The sequence below is a fragment of the Hesperophylax consimilis genome, chromosome 4, assembly GCF_061612785.1.
Source record: "Hesperophylax consimilis isolate HC1 chromosome 4, BYU_Hcon_1.0, whole genome shotgun sequence".
NCBI classification, from domain to species: Eukaryota; Metazoa; Arthropoda; class Insecta; order Trichoptera; family Limnephilidae; genus Hesperophylax; species Hesperophylax consimilis.
This window is the reverse complement of record NC_142839.1, coordinates 30,729,167-30,745,636: the sequence shown is the minus strand read 5'-3', so window position 1 is coordinate 30,745,636 and position 16,470 is coordinate 30,729,167. Positions and strand designations below refer to the sequence as shown.

The window sequence follows — 16,470 nt, the reverse complement described above, 5'->3', positions numbered from 1 at the left end:
CTCAAAGCAATTATTGTAGGAAACTTAACGCATTAATAAAAAAATCAACTCAATTTATACAACATGCAAAAGCTCAATTCTGATAGGTCAGGCACAGAAAATGTTCGATATCTGTCATTGTCATTTCCCCTGAGTGACACGCCGTTCAAAATGTTTGCTTACGTACAAAAGAGATGTTTTCTAGTTTATTTTTTTAATATGAAAGTAATCCATATAAAGCAAAAACTAAAAATCAATTTCCGATACGATTTGACAGCTGTACCTATATTTTTGTTGTTGTCGTTACTAAGAGAAAACATTGACTCAAAACGTTAAAGTTAAATTTATGAAAATGCCGGAATCAAGTCGGTATGTTTTTTTAACTGGATGGAAAATGTTACCTAAATGCACGCCATGCAAACAGTAATGAAAAAAACTGCACATTTCACATTGATGAATATTTGCGATGATTTTTCGCATTTAATTTTCCAGTTTGCATTTAATTTTTGAACAAGCTATTCTGTCAGTCCGCTTGACCCATTCAAATAGGTACACACATTTGTTGTGAGTATTTTGTTGTTTTGTTTATAATTTGTGAAGATTTTCACGAAAATGGCTCTGAATAATGGCTCTTTCAAAATGCTCCAAATATTTTCTATAGTTTTTAAAATTAAGGAAAAAAAAATGCGGTACTTGAGCAGTAACAGTAATACTAATTAAATAATACATTCCTTACTCCTCAAAAACGTCTGATTACATATTATTATTTTTTTAACCGTTGCTTGTTATTAATTAAATAATTTATTTCTTTGACAAATGAAGACAAAGTTTGTAACAATTTTTTAAAATCTTTCTACGGACTACTTTATCCGAGTTTAAGACATTTTATCAATTTTTAAAAACATTCCACAATGTACCAAAATGTACATGCCGATTGATTTGTTAATTTGGTTCAAATAATTAATATTAACGTTAGTTGATCAATATATTGATGTTGATAAGAAAAGATTTCAATCCATTTTTGTGAAATCCATAAAACTTTAAAATAAACATCTCAACCCCAATGGTTCGAGCACAGAAACAATGACTTCAGAAGTAGATTAATTATTTTTGACGTGAATTAGTTTAACATTACAGTTGGAGTGGAAAAAAACATGTTAATGAGATGGAAAACTAAAAGAATTCATTAATAACAAAATGTAATTTAAATTCCACGACATTCAAATCTACGTGCACTAAAAAAGCATCACTAACAAAAACTGGTGCATTGCAGGTGACCAAAGACACGAAACAATCATTAATGATTCATTGAATACAAGATAACCAAGCTTATAAACATACAGTTGCTCAATAAAATCCATTCTTTTGTATCATTTATCAAAAGCGTTTCAAGGTGGTTGAATTGAATTTAAATTCATTATTCTACCGCAGTCAATGTTTAGGAAAACGTTGAAATTGTCAGTTATAAGATGATGAATATTGATTAACAGTCTGATACTTCAAGAAGATGAAAAAAAAGTCAGTGATGTTTTTTCATTCAACTTTCATTTAAATTTATTTGGGGTTGCTGACACGGGAAAAAAGATTTTTTTCTTTCACTTTCACAAAAAATCACCTTTTTACTCTGTAATAAATCCAATCAGAATGAGAAATCCTCATTTTCTGTAGAGTGCTCTCTTATTTTTTAAGTAACAATTATGTGGATTTGATTTCATTTAGTCAATAGCCATTTTGGTTGATTGAAAACCCATTTCCTTAGATTATAAATATCGCTATTTTAATCTCATTAATACGAAAACATGCTATTCATGTGACTAAAATATCGGAAATAATTCGGAATATCGGAAACTGATAAACTCCGTAGCAGAGTGTACTTTTAATATATATTATTTATAGTAGGTAAAATAATAAAACTTTTCCTTTTTCTATATTTGAACATTCAAATATAGCCGGCATAGTCCAGTGGTAACGCATTGGACTGCCATTCCGAAGGTCGCGGGTTCGAACCCGGCGTGCGCAAATAAATTTTATTTGATTAATTTGTGTTATTTCACAATTAATTAATTAAAATAATATATAGTATATTTGCGGCACGTTCCAGAGTGGAAGATACTACCAGTATCGCCCTGGTGTAAGACCACCATTCAGAATTGAAGCGTTGCTCCAAATGGCTTTAGCCGTGTTTAGTGACTAGATCTGAATAGCCAGGTACTTCCCCACCTTCCTCTTTCCCTTCCCCACTTACCTTCAGCCTCACAACATCCCCCAATTGGGGATGCCATAGTCTCACTGGCTCCAGACGGGAGCAGTTGGGACTCTTGTGAGGTATTCACTATAAAAAAAAAAAAAAAAAATATTGTTAAAAAAAGATCGATATCTTTTTTAACCAAATGATCACATTTATAAAAAGTAATGGTGTATATTGGGCAACTTTGTTTATTTTTGATCAAATAGGCAAACAAAAATTGTGTTTACTGAATTCAAGTTTGCTTTTAAATGTTTTTTCAATCGTAACGGATATTTCGTTTCAATGAATCAGAAATTATTATAAAATATAAGTGAAAGGGCTAATTTAATGTCAATAAAGTAATAATTTCAAATAAAAGATAAGAAAGAGGATGTCTAAAATATTAATATTTGATATTGATATTTTGTTTTGATTTTATGATTAAATAGAATTAAAAAAATATTAAATATAGCACGAGACGTTTGATCTTTCATTTTACCCTTTTCAGCAATTGTAATAAGCCACCAAGCATAACGACTACGTTGTTATGCTTGCCAGTTGACCAAAATTTGACCAAATACTTGAACAGGCTGATAATCAGCGACTAAAGGGGAACGTTTAAATGGTGAAAATAAAAAATGGCGTTAATCGTCATCAAACTTGATGGAGCTGAAACAACCCTACTCTAGGCGTCTTTTACAGTCAGCATCATTAAAGCGTATTTTTAGAATACCTAAAACAATATTTACGAATTAAATGAACCCTTTTACGCACCAGATAAAATAAAACACCAAAATATAAACTAGAAAAACACCCAAAGCCATTAGAATAATACACAAATTGAAGCAATTCTCAGGAATAATTGTTTCTTGACATCGACACACCTAAATACGAGGGTGGGGGCCGACTGCTGCCTCGACACCACTGGTCTACAAACACCAATCACAGATATTATGAGCACAGTGGAAACATCGACGGGAACGCACAACATCTGGTGACAGACAAAACAGAAGCGCAAAAACAGCTTCAATCGGCGAGAGCTTTACAACTTACTAGATTTTTATTGGTTCGTGACATAAATAACTATTAAGATTTTAAATGCACGATACACGAAAAGACAAACTGATATAAGCGGTCTAGAGTAAACATAATTTTATTTACTATGTGAAATGGATCAAAGAGTTTCAACTATAACAATTATTTCTTGAGTAATCAATTTATTGACCAGTCTGAAAGCAAGGAGTCAACAGATCTTATGTGAATCGGCTTACCGTAATAACATTCCTTTTCAACAAAATTTTTGATATTATTTGAACGTTGCATTAGTTTTAGATAAAATATGTCACTATCGAATCACACACAGAATGTACTTCGTAACACGTTTAAAACAACATTGAATTTTTATGTTTTCATCTGTAAAATTAATGTGTAATGTTGGGTTCAGCTCAGTTGGAGGTAGTCCAATGTAGGTGTCTCAAAAGGATTTCACATGAACAGCAATTAGGAAATACAGACTTTAAATGAAATTCTCTTAATTAAAGGATACGGGTTGAAGGCGCTTTGTTAAACGGTCTTTATTTAATAATCATGGTCAACAACAGAGGTGAGGAAACGAATAATAGAGAGTAATTGTAATTGACCTGCAAAGGTAGTCTTTCCACATGATTTTTTTTAATACATTTTCTTTAAACTTTCCTTTCCGGTGCTTTCAGCAAGTTAACAAGTGTAATTGCTATTTAAATGAATAAAATATATACGGAATTAATATTTTGGGAATACCTTCATAACATATTTATTTAGAGGATAAAAAAATTACAGTTTTGATTGTAGTTAGTTCATCTCGTTGTGCTCAAATATTACTGTTTTTATGCCTCTGTTTGCAATTAGAACAATAAAAGATATTCAATACAAACAATTAAAATAAAAACAAAAAATTGTGAAAATTAACGTTGACATAAAAATTCAATATACATAAGCATAATATATGTAATGGTAACTTTGAATGATTGATTATTTATCAGTAAATATCTAAAAATGTTAAATTTATTTATAATAATATCATTTGAACATTTTTATTTGTAATCGGTCAAAAAAACAAATAACACCACAAATGTTCTTTTCTATTTAATAACTAACTATTAATATTTTTATTAAATTTATCAACATTAAAGAAAATTGTTTATCTATATAAATAATAATTATTAATTTAAGAGGTGGTGCAATTTTTAATAAACCATGCCCTAAAACCTAGGTTGTCCAAAAAAATCAAAAGTAATTTTTAAAATTTAAAAGCCTAGGAAAATGGTTTATATATTTTCTATAAGAAATATTATGTGCAATTAAATATTATTTTATTTTCGTGTGCTATCATTTACGTCATTCAAAGTTGTGTTTTGAAATACATTCAAAAATAAAGGAAACATAAAACACAAGTAGTAAAGTAATAAAATGACATGCCTTTATAGAAGGTGTACAGATAGACCAACAGTACATCTGATATGTTAAGGAAGATAGTAATCAGATTAAAATAATAGCAGAAGACAGTAATCATCTACGACAGGAAGTCCGGAACTCCACAACCAAGATCACGTCCAGCTAAAAACTATAAATCCTAAATAATAAAATCTACTAAATAAGACGAAAGATCAACAACAACGTTTGGCCAATATTAGGAGTCCACTAAACATCACAGTAAGGTGGGATTTCGAAGATATAAAAGAAAGCTTTCAGCAAAGATTAGTCATACCGCTGACAACTCCATTGTACCCTTTCCCTCTTTTCACAAACGACGCAAGTAACAGAAAGACCAGCTACAACGAAGCTCTCAACGGCAAGACTATACAGGATGGTGATATTTGTAAAAGGACAAAACGCGATATCGGACGGATAAGGGAGGCTAAAACCCTGCATCCACGGCCACAGAAGGAAAAAAGCTTCTTATCTTGTGAACGAAATAAAGTTGTGTCAGAAAAAAGATAGTGCTGTCGGCAAAAGAGATTCGGAGTATGTAAATATCATGCAAATGTGCTAGAATTTTATTTATTTAATTATTAAGGTTTGGTTTTCCTTCCTTTCGTAGCCGTAGGGTACGAACGGTTTGACGGATGTTTGCCGCGGGGAGAGTGAAAACTTTTTCAATATCTTCAAAGTCCTCGCAGCATTCCCGCGATACATACACCTAGAGCCCCTAGCGGCACCTAGGGGAACCCCTTCGTGGGTGGTGCCGTGTGTTGTAGGAGTCGAGAGCTTTACCGCCTGAAACTAAACAGCCGCGACAAAACAGATCCGACAAAATAACCGCATCGAAAAAAATTCTCCGTGACAAAATCAGCCTCTTTATGGAGTATTGAGTTTTAATAGTCGGTTCCCATAAAATGAAATAAGTTATATTTTAAATTTATTTTACTCTCAATAATGTGATAGGAACGTAATGAATCATTTTTAAAAGATAATATTAATGTACCACATTGCGTTGTTGATGATGAATTTTAAATCAAATAAAAATAATAGGCCAGTTTAAACTCTCTAACGGCATCTTTAGATACGTTTAGACCAGTATGAAGATATTGGCAGCAATGTGAAAAATGTACATTTAAAACAAGCGGAACAAAGTTACAAAGCTTTTCAATCATATTATTTATATATACACCGGGATTTTACAACAATCAATGGTTCCGTAAATAGAATTGTACGAAATTGACGTTTTAATAATATGAGATGTATGCTAAGGTTAGGATTAATAACCTTAAGCGAGGTGCATATATTCATCTGAGAAAAAAAGCAGCTGCTGTTTTGTCGCGGTGGTTTTGTCCGAACCGGTTCCGCCGCGTCACCATGTTCGGGATGGGAGCTTAGTGGTGTAGAGTGGTAGTGGTATCGTGGTGACCTGGCCCAAACGGGGGTCCGCAGCCGCCGCTTCTGCACGGCCGTGGAGGTGGGCCGCGGCGGCTCCTGCGGCTCAGCCCCCCCGTGCGTGCCCCCCGCGGCCCCGGGCCCCCGACCCGCCCCCGCCCCCCCACCGCCCCCGCCGCCCGCTCCGCCTACTCCGCCCACTCCGCCTGGCGCCTCGCCCGCTTCCACTGAACTGACAGGACACGGGCGGACAGTCAACAGGTGACAATATTAGAAATTACATTATCGCATCGTGTGCACACTAAATCTCTACATCGAACGGGAAATGAGAAAAGTATATGAATAATTTTTGCTCGGCATCGATTGCTAATAGTCAAATTATCACAGCACTTTTAATTAACCTTTCAAAAGAATTTCCGAAAGTTACATAATTATTTTATATATAATGTTGTAAAATAAAAAAAAATTATTACATTTTGCCAAAACGTAATTTAAATAAACTATGTAAACTATTTCATGAAATGTTGGCTAAGGTATTTTGGATGTTAACCATCGATGCACTTTTGCTCTTAGATCAGCATATGACTAGTGCCAAAACGATATGCAAGTGAATATGTCAATCTAATTTCTTTTGGTATAAAGATGAACAACCTATATCGTATAAAAATAGTCCACTTAACTAAACAGTAAAATAAAGTAAAGTTTTTCGCTTAAAGATAAAATTAATTATTGAAAGCTCCGTTTTAGCAATTATCATAGTTTGACCTGAGACTGCTGATATCTTTGATAAGTCTTTTCATTATACCCTTGGTTCAGATTGATATCTAAGAATGAAGTGCCGATCAACGTGAATAGAGTTTAAATAAAAACTTATAAGGGTTACATACAAAATTATTCATATTTTACTCTCAATAATTATGCCTTGAACTGATAAACCGAGAACTTTCACAGATTTCGGATAAAATCTAGAATATACCAACAAGAGTTTGCTGGTTAAGTGAGTCAGAAAGTTAAACCTTTACAGGAGCAAATCATAAATACCTAATGAGAATGAGATTCCCTGTTTGTGAATATTAAATAAAAGTAAACCCGAGTGAGTTTTAAAAAAATCACATACCGAAATATTTCGGTCAAAACTTTTTCGTCCTAAACCTCTTCATGAAGTTATGTAAAAGTACAAAAAACTTACCCTTTTTTGGAAAAATGTGTAGTTTGCAACATCTAAAATGGTTAAATAATTTTATGTAGCTCGTAGCATAGATAAGCGACACTTAAACAGGTAATATATTATAACACTCGGATAGCTAATGGCCGTAATAAAATGTGATGACATTTAATATTTCTAGGTCAAAATGAAATTTTATAAGCATTTCAGATAATTTATTGAAAATACGGTCGTGGAATAAATCTTTAGCTTCGGATTATCTGACACTTCTAGTTCCCTGATCGGTTTGGTTAGATAAAAAGTCATGTTTTCTTCATATTATTCGTGATCTTTAAACTCATTTACATTGACAATAAATCTTAATCCCATGAATATTCTAAGAAGTGTTTAGATTAATTTACAATAATTAGTTTTAAAAAATACTGAATATTTTCTTTTCGGATATAAACGTTCTGGACAAAACATTTTGAATGAGAGACTTTGCACCAGAGTGTTTGGACAAGCTTTGTAAGCACCAGTTTATGAAATGAAAGATCCCCAACGAACTCGGTTGCTTTAGATTAAAAAGTAATTAGGGTTCATCTCACGATGTATTTTGGAATACTTTGAAGTGTGCTGCCTGAAAAGGTTAACATATTCGCCAAATTGACCTTGAATAACAAAGTTACTTCTACTAACGCCTCAATTAATTTAGAATGAGAGTAGGCACATACGTAAGATTTCTAAAATATGTATAAAAGGGAGCTCTTAAAGCCTCATTATACTCGTATATGAATATTGATTAACATTAATAAAAGGAGTAAGTAAACAATCAAAATATACTCGTTTATCAGTTGAAGGCATAATTTCACAATATTTAGAAGGTATTTTTAAACGTAGTAAATTTGAATGTTGTTTGACTTGTGTATTGTTGAAGCGGGTTGCGCTTCATCCTCCTTTTCAGCCAATGTTTCTGATAGCTTTGGAATATCCACCATCAGGGAAGATATCCAATATCTACCTTGATGATGGACTCAGAAAGGCTGTACAAAACGTTGGTTTAAGATGAAGGAGGAAGTCGCCAAACAACATAATAATATTGACCGTGCGAGTTAATCGTATCTTAACAACATGATTGGTGTAAATATCAATTTAATAGATTATTTGGTAGACATAAAACAAAATAAATTACAAAATTAGTTGATTTGAATTAATCCAAATATATCTTTTGTATTCAGATTGAAGATTTGGAACCTGAAATCAGACAACGGTTATGAATTTAACAAGTGACTGAAGAAAGTTGGGGTAATTTGATGCCATTTGGTAACATGTGGAGTGAAGTGTGGACTTACTTGGTTTCGTCTATGAAGACCGCCTCGAGGACTCGCGCAGCGTAATTAAGGTTTTTCTGAAGCACTTCCGCCGGGATCTCCCCGCGATGAAGCTGGCGCAGAAGGCATCGCAACCTGGAATATATTCGAAAAAATTATTTGAAAATGTAAATGATCCAAAACACACAAATAATTTCCCCCAACACATAATTAAAAAAGATTACATTAAAATTTTTTTTTCGTAAATCAAATTAAATGTTATTTTTATTATTGCCAAACCTTAAATGTTTGCAAAACGTAATAATAAAATTTGATTTTAGTATTTTGAGTTAAAAATCAAATAAATTAAATGCAGTTCCATGAAATAAAAACAACAACAATAAATACATTTTAATAATTAATCCAATATATTTGCAAACATTATTGAAGTCAGTTTTTCTCGTTTTCATTTTAATGCAAACATAGTTTCTAATAAAATTTTAGGGTTTTGAAGGAGGAGAAATTTTCTCCAGTTTTATGAAACTTGTTTTAGTTTTCAAACTTTCTTCTAAAAACCTAAGGACGTGTTCTTTCACAGAATTTTAACAATTCATCATATTCGACATTACTTTTCAAGTTCTATAAAAGTTCTTCAAATATTTCAGTAAAGCAACTATCCCCAAATAATATACTAACAAAAATTGAGTAGGACTTTCACAGAATTGAAAATTAACGTTGAAATTTGATGAATTTTTCAAATTCTGTGAAACAACCCGTCCTAAGAGATGTCAATCAATATTTTCTCATAATAAATTTTAAATCGTGTCATTTTCAGGTTTATAGAATTAGTGTACAAAATTAAATAAATAAAACACCAAGAAATTTAAAAACTTCAGAAGAAAAAAATATTTCCAACGGAATCTAATTTTATATCAAGGATTTAATAACTTAATGAGTTTTAAATAAATAATAAAAATTACATCTGTAGCCTACATATACGTTTTCGCTTAATCTTTGTGGTTTTCTTTATCTTATATCCGATCTCATTTCTGTATATGATAAACAAAATTTATTTTAAATAAAAAAATTATTTAAATATTGAAGACAATATTAGTGATTTCTAAACGAAAATCTGAAACAGAAAAATCAGAAAAGGAAACGGTCACATCTGGGTTCGTGTCCCAGATGTGACTGGGACACATTTTCAGATTTTCGTTAAGAAATCACTAATATTGTCTTCAATATTTAAATATTACAATTTGAGGTTTTACTCAATAAAGTTATTCCGAAAAATAAATATTCATTCTAGACTTGCAGAAAAAGTCAACAGATGTCGTACATTTAAAATAAAACATAAGATAGGTTTATCTAAAAAGACGCTGTCTGGATTGCATTTAGTTCGGGTTGAATTTTTCGATCATACATAAAGATAGTTGCCAATAAAAATGTGCGGTGAAAAAATGAAGACAATGTTAGTGGTTCTTATTCGAAGTATGATACAGTTAAAAGTGACCGAGGGGAATAGGGTCCCATTAGCTCAGTCGGTAGAGCACTGTCCCGGAAAGACAAGGGTCCTGGGTTCGTGTCCCAGATGTGACCGTTTCCTTTTCTGATTTTTCTGTTTCAGATTTTCGTTTAGAAATCACTAATATTGTCTTCAATATTTAAATATTACAATTTGTGGTTTTACTCAATAAAGTTATTCCGAAAAAAAAAAAAAATTATTTCTTTCATGAAAAACTAATATTTATAAGACAAGGTTTTAAGCATAGCACAAAGGCAACAAAGTATTATAAGTAATAATTATTAGCTCGAAACACCCACACAAATTTTCCCGAGATAAAATAACTTGAGGAAATTGAACCCGCAGCCTTCTGACTGTCGGCCAGCTGCTTTACCAATTGAGCTAAGTTGTCTTATTCCAAACCGACCAAAAAATTCATTATGTTCTATTAATTTTAATTCTGGTGGAAAAAAAAAGTTATAACTGTTGAATGAAAAATACTAAATAAGTAAGATTAAATTATGTCACAAATAAAATTCATGATGCTGATGGAATAAATTTCAGCGTAAGGTCAAACAACTATTTTTCGAAAATGATTTATAAACACATTTAACTACCTAGTCGGACTATGACATCGCCAAATGGGTTATGTTTTGAGGATGAAGGGAATAAGGGAAGGAAGGAAATTGGTAAGAGGAAGGTTGGGAGGTAACTGGATACTCAAATCTGGTCATCAAACACAGCTAAATTAATTTCAAGAAACGTTTCAATTCTGACTGGTGGTATTTTACTAGGATAATATTTAGTATAATTTACAGTAAAATAATCTATTCACAAGACTTTTTCAAGTGAGGTCAGTAAAAATACATGAACTTCGTTTCATTTCCAAAACTCATATTTTAACGAAGTATTCCCAAAACATGATAGTGGAATAAAACCAATGGCATGATAAAAATACACATTTTTTAAATATTACCTACCTTAGCTAAGCCGCCAAATACAGGATTTTCCAATAAGAGTAGTTATTTTGATATTCAATCGTAAAAGATCAATGGTTTCGTTGCTTGTGTGGCCAACGTTGTCTAGATCAATACCATCTAATTCCGGCCATGAAAAATCATTAATCATCTCTCGATAGCGCAATCCATTCACCGTAACTGTTGCTCCAGCCTCATTTTCAAAAAAGAAAAGTCTAATGAATCCGCTGGACCATAAACCGCACCAAACAGTCACACGTTGAGGATAAAGAGGCTTTTCAACAATAATTCTTGGGTTTTCCGAGCCCCAGATGCGATAATTTTGTTGTTGACGAAGTCAACGAGGTTGTAATGGGCCTCAACACTCAAAATCATTTGCATTTGATTCACTCAAGTGAATTTTAAAAATTTCAATGCGTTGTTGAAGCGTGTATTGTTCCATTTTTATTAATAACGTAGTTTCTACTTGTGAAATGTCGAAAAATGACAGCTTTAAAAGTAATAACTACTGAAACAGCGGGCTATTGAAAATAACACCTCTTGTTGGAAAACTCTGTATTGGACGTAAATAAAATGAGAAGTAAATATCCCACCTTAGCGCAGCTTTATCGCAGGCGTCCGGCGTGTCGACAGGCGGCAGGCAGTCCGTGGCCAGGTCTACCTGGTCCAGCAGGTGGTCGGGGGGCGGGGAGGGCGCGGGGCCCAGCGGGGGCGGGGTGGGCGGCGCCCGCCCTCCGCCCCCGCCCCCGCCACCACCGCCGCCCAGGCGCTTGGCGCTGGAGCGGCGGACGATGGTCAGCGAGCCTTGTTCTGGAACAATTAAATTTTATAATCAATTTGACATCACGTAAAATAAATAAGTGTGTTATGGCGTTCAAAATTTTATATTTAAAGGAACGGCTGTATGATTTTTTTTTCAAACAAATTTAATTTTGAATTTAAAATACTCAACCAAACTGAATACATTTTTTGAAATCAAAGAGTACACGGGTGTAATTTATTTTGTATCATAAAATATAGGTCATTAATGAGATATGTTGACTATTCAAGATTTTAGAAGCAACTTTTGCAATTATTTACGAGTTGATGGCAATTACTTGATAAATCATATTTGCCCTACGTGCTATGTAAATACGATGATAAGAAATAAAACGAAAAAGATAAAAGGTAACAGTAAAAATTAAAAATTTTAAAGTAAAGAGTAATTCCCAGTCCTTGAATAAAACAACATGAACAATGAATATCCATTGAAAGTTATCGAAGCTTGCAGTGTAACGTGCATCGACGATACATAGCCATCGGACTACATATTGATGGGATGTAGCTTGCTTAAGGAAATGAATACGTTGTTAGCATGCAATGGGCGACTAATAATTTGAATTAAACAAGCGCACAGTAATAAGCTTACCATTAGGCAGCGCCACATAATATTGGCATTTTACGAATTTAAAATATGAATAGGCGATGAATTGCAAAATAATATGTTTTTTGTTTGAAAAAATGATTGCTTATATTTAATTAAATACTGTGGGTAGATTATATCTTGGCCTTTTTAGTAAGTCTTTTTATAAGCACAGAAAAAAAAGTATAAAGCCTATGAATAATGTTTTGATGTGCAAAATCTCGTACCAACGTATACAATTTTATTTTATAATTTTGCAAATTAAGTACCGTAGACAACGATCGGAAAACTGTTTAATATTTGTGCCTGAACTTCACATAAACAAAATAAAAACACAGTGATATGGTGATTTCACAGTGACACGGTGAAATCACCATATCACTTCACGATCTTTGTAATTTTGCCCAATCGAAAATGTTACACGCTGAGATGTATCTCTAAAATCAGTTTCACAAATTATTTTTTGACCGTTTCACTTCAAAACCGGAATCTTTTGAAAGGTTTTAGAGTTTTAGAGTAATAAGATATTTATAACCCCGTATTCGAACGGTTAAGATTCTCGGCTACGAACCCAGAGATTGCGGGTAAAACACCGGCGTGTGCAAGTAAATTTTAATAATAATATCGTTATTTTAATAAATTAGCAACTATAAAAAAATACACGATGAATCTAGCGTAAAGAGGTTTGTAAATTAGATACATAAACTGAATAAGAGATTTTTTAAAATATTAATCCCATACTGGAGCTCCTGAGAAAAATTATTTCCCTCAGGACCTCTGTCATATTTTTAAGGAAAGGAAAGAGAGGAAGTTCTGTGAAGGAAAAGGTATGAGGGGTGGGTAGGAATCGAGGGATCAGTGTTTTCACGAGTGACTGACGTATGATCTTTCCTTCCCGCTGCGGAGCAAGACGATTGGTAAAGGGACCGGTTAGAGAGATCAAAGGGTCTCCCCAAACCAGCCTGTGCCAATGAATATGCAAATGCCATTCTGAGCACATCTCTCTCGATGAACCCGGGCACCGCTCCTAAATCAGCAAACGTAGCAAACCACTCGGGGTGACCTATGGCAGAGGTGTTGTAATAGTATATTACGAGATATAACTGTAATATATACTATTACAACACCTATGGCAGAGGTGTTGCAATAGTATATTACGAGATATAACTGTAATATATACTATTACAACACCTATAGCAGAGGTGTTGTAATAGTATATTACGAGAGATAAATGTAATAATATAAATCCATAGTTATAAGTTGTGTTTACTCAAATGCCGCCTGACTAGGCTGGCCTGTGTTGAAGCAGTCATTTTGTAATACCTATATAATATACCTATTGAATATACACGTACATGTTCACTGGATGATTTGGTTAATGATGAGTGATATTTTTTATTTAATTAATTTGTGTTATTTCTCAATTAATTTTCTTAAAACAGTTTGTTATATATTTTCTAGAGTACAAGTTACTCTTAAGATCTTGAAAACAGCAGTAGCTTGAAATATCTTTAGACGTGTTTGGTGACAAGCTATGAATAGCCAGGTACTTCTGCAACTTCGTCTTCCCTATCACTTTCGCTCTAACATTCTGCCTCACAAAATACACCAATTGGAGATACCATGGTCTCAAGAGCTCTAGACTGTTGAGAGCATTTGTGACTCTTGTGTGGTATGCATATTAAAAAACAATCATATAGGAAGAAACGAAAAAACGTTCATTGGGCGAAAGAGACCGTTTGGTGAAAGTTAAGTGCTTAGTACAACTTTTGAGGTCGGTTGTTTGCGTTAAGTGCCAAAACTTCTTCATTTTGTGACTTTGAGTGTGCACCGTGCACCCAACATCACTGTTAATAAGACTTAGTGTAGACTTTAATGAAACTCACGTTGCAAGTACAACTTAACTGTAGGTACTAACAGTGGAGAAGTGGATGAGAAATGCATAATATGAAACCTTGTTCAGCTAGAAATGCACTCATGTACAGTCTTCGTGTCAACGTCGAATATCACGAAAATAATCTTTTTTTTTGATAATTGTTTAATTTTTTTTTTATATCCATTTATTTACTTATATTATATGCCCAAAAATTTTTACAAACATGTGACATACAAAATAATTTAGTGGAACATTATTAAAGAAGTAAAATTTGTCAAAGAAATTATAAAATCGGACTCATGCAAAAGAATGTTGAAAGCAAATATTAACCCTTATTTATGAGGAATGTTATAATAGCCATCTTGTCACTAAATTCAGTGCAGTTGAACAGATCTAATATTTCTAATAAAGTATTGCCAACCGCATGCAATCTAGGTACAAGCGAGTATATAAATGATTAACATTGATGTTGCAATTAAAAATAATTTTTATCCAGTATTTTTAGTTGGTGTAGCATTCTATTGGTATTTAGGCTTTGTAAATCAGGGCTGTCTATAATATCACTAAATTTTTTTTTAGTATAAAGTCTAATCGGAAGCAAGTCTTTTATCTGAGGGTTTTAATGATTTTAATTATTACATCACTTGGTTTTAATTATGGTTTATGTGGGTAGACCAAGTTTATAGTTAATATTATTTTAAGAAATTAATACTGAATATTTTAAATGTAATCAGAGTAGATTTTAAAGTGATGTGAACAAATCTGAATTTATGCTCACGGTTTTGAAATCAATATAAAATTTGAAAAATGTTTTTTTTTTGTAGAAAGACCATTCGTGAATAAATTATATGCAAACGATATTTTGTTATTCTCGGCTCACGTGCGTTGTGGGTCTGGACGAAGCTTTACAGGTAAATGTTATGTCGAGTATCAGAATAACCGGAGACTATAGATGAGACGATGCCATTAATGTGGGAGATGTGTGGCGGTTTCTACTCTCTGCCGACCCCTTCAGAACGGCGTGATAGTTAGTAATTTATTTAGTTACCCAATTACATATTTAAAATATGATTTGACACCAATCTGAATTTATGCCTACGGTTTTGAAATCAATACAAAATTTGAAAACAAGAAAAACGAAGTATTTTTTGTAAAAAGACCCTTCGTGAATAATTTTTTTGCAAATGATATTTTTTCTTGAATAAAATACGGCGATATAAAACAAAGCCATGAGAGTAAAGTAATTGGGATAAATTTATCCTGCGGAGTTTCTAGACATCTCCTTTAGTTGCTTTAAGGTTTCGATTACCCTTTACAAAGGTACCCCTTTCAAAAGAGAATAAAACAGAAAACTGGTTCAATTTAGCCTGAAAAATCCTAATGGATACAGCTTGTTTCAACGTAACCAGAAATGGAAGCAGAGCGTTTACTTTGTGAAAGATTTATGGTTCGGCATTAAGGCTGAAATATAAACCCGAGACGTTCAAGCCAGCTGATCTGATCACAGCCAGTTCGGGAAAAATAATAAAAAATAATTAAATCACAACAAAAAGTTAGTTTTTTTAAAGTTAATTTCTTTGCATGGCTTGAAAAGGGGTCAGGCAACACAAAATTTTTCAGTTGCGTGTGTTTCTTTAATTATCATGTCATGCAAATGACTTGAAGACTTGAGTGCCTTAATCCTAGTCCGATGGAATAGGCACAATTGTAACTTTTGCGATTATAAATGGTCCTTGCTTTGTTTTTTGAACTGTTTTGTGAAATCTCTACAATTTTTAGTTAAATTATATTAACCGAATTTAAAAAAAAATCCGCTCCCAAGATAGGGTATCGAGCTGTGTTCATACCCTTAGCAGGTGGCACAGGTACAACTGTGCTTATTACTTACAAAATTCTCATTTAGACAACTTGAAATATGTTTTACTTATTGTAAAACCTACCTATAAGCGTTTACTGTGTCCCTTATCTATCTTAGGTAATTACATATATTTTTTTAAAGTATAAGTCTATGTATGTTTTTTGGCATTCCAACATTATATTACTTAAACAGAATTTCAAATTGTTATTATCTCGTGTATCTTATACTATAAGTATCATATATAAATAAATACCACATACCGATTTCTTTTACTAATTAGTTCCCTTCAAAGGGCGAAATAATATTATTGTCTTACACTGAATGCTCATCGCAAATAGGTT

At 32.8% G+C, this 16,470-nt stretch overlaps 1 protein-coding gene across 8 annotated transcripts in view; it reads right to left on the bottom strand.

Moving 5' to 3' along the window:
- The window catches only part of LOC149424522 (dual specificity calcium/calmodulin-dependent 3',5'-cyclic nucleotide phosphodiesterase 1A-like), a 618,560-nt gene that overhangs the window by 84,360 nt on the left and 517,730 nt on the right, over positions 1 to 16,470 (bottom strand). For 6 of the 8 annotated variants that reach the window (XM_089651657.1, XM_089651656.1, XM_089651659.1 and 3 more), the window contains exons 4-6: positions 11,587 to 11,803; positions 8,555 to 8,668; positions 3,091 to 3,135 (exon numbers count right to left, since the gene is read on the bottom strand). In XM_089651657.1, the coding sequence (XP_089507783.1) occupies positions 3,091 to 3,135; positions 8,555 to 8,668; positions 11,587 to 11,803 (376 nt within the window). The remainder of the gene's footprint in view (positions 1 to 3,090; positions 3,136 to 8,554; positions 8,669 to 11,586; positions 11,804 to 16,470) is intronic. The other 2 variants (XM_089651663.1, XM_089651664.1) reach the window with 1 other exon arrangement.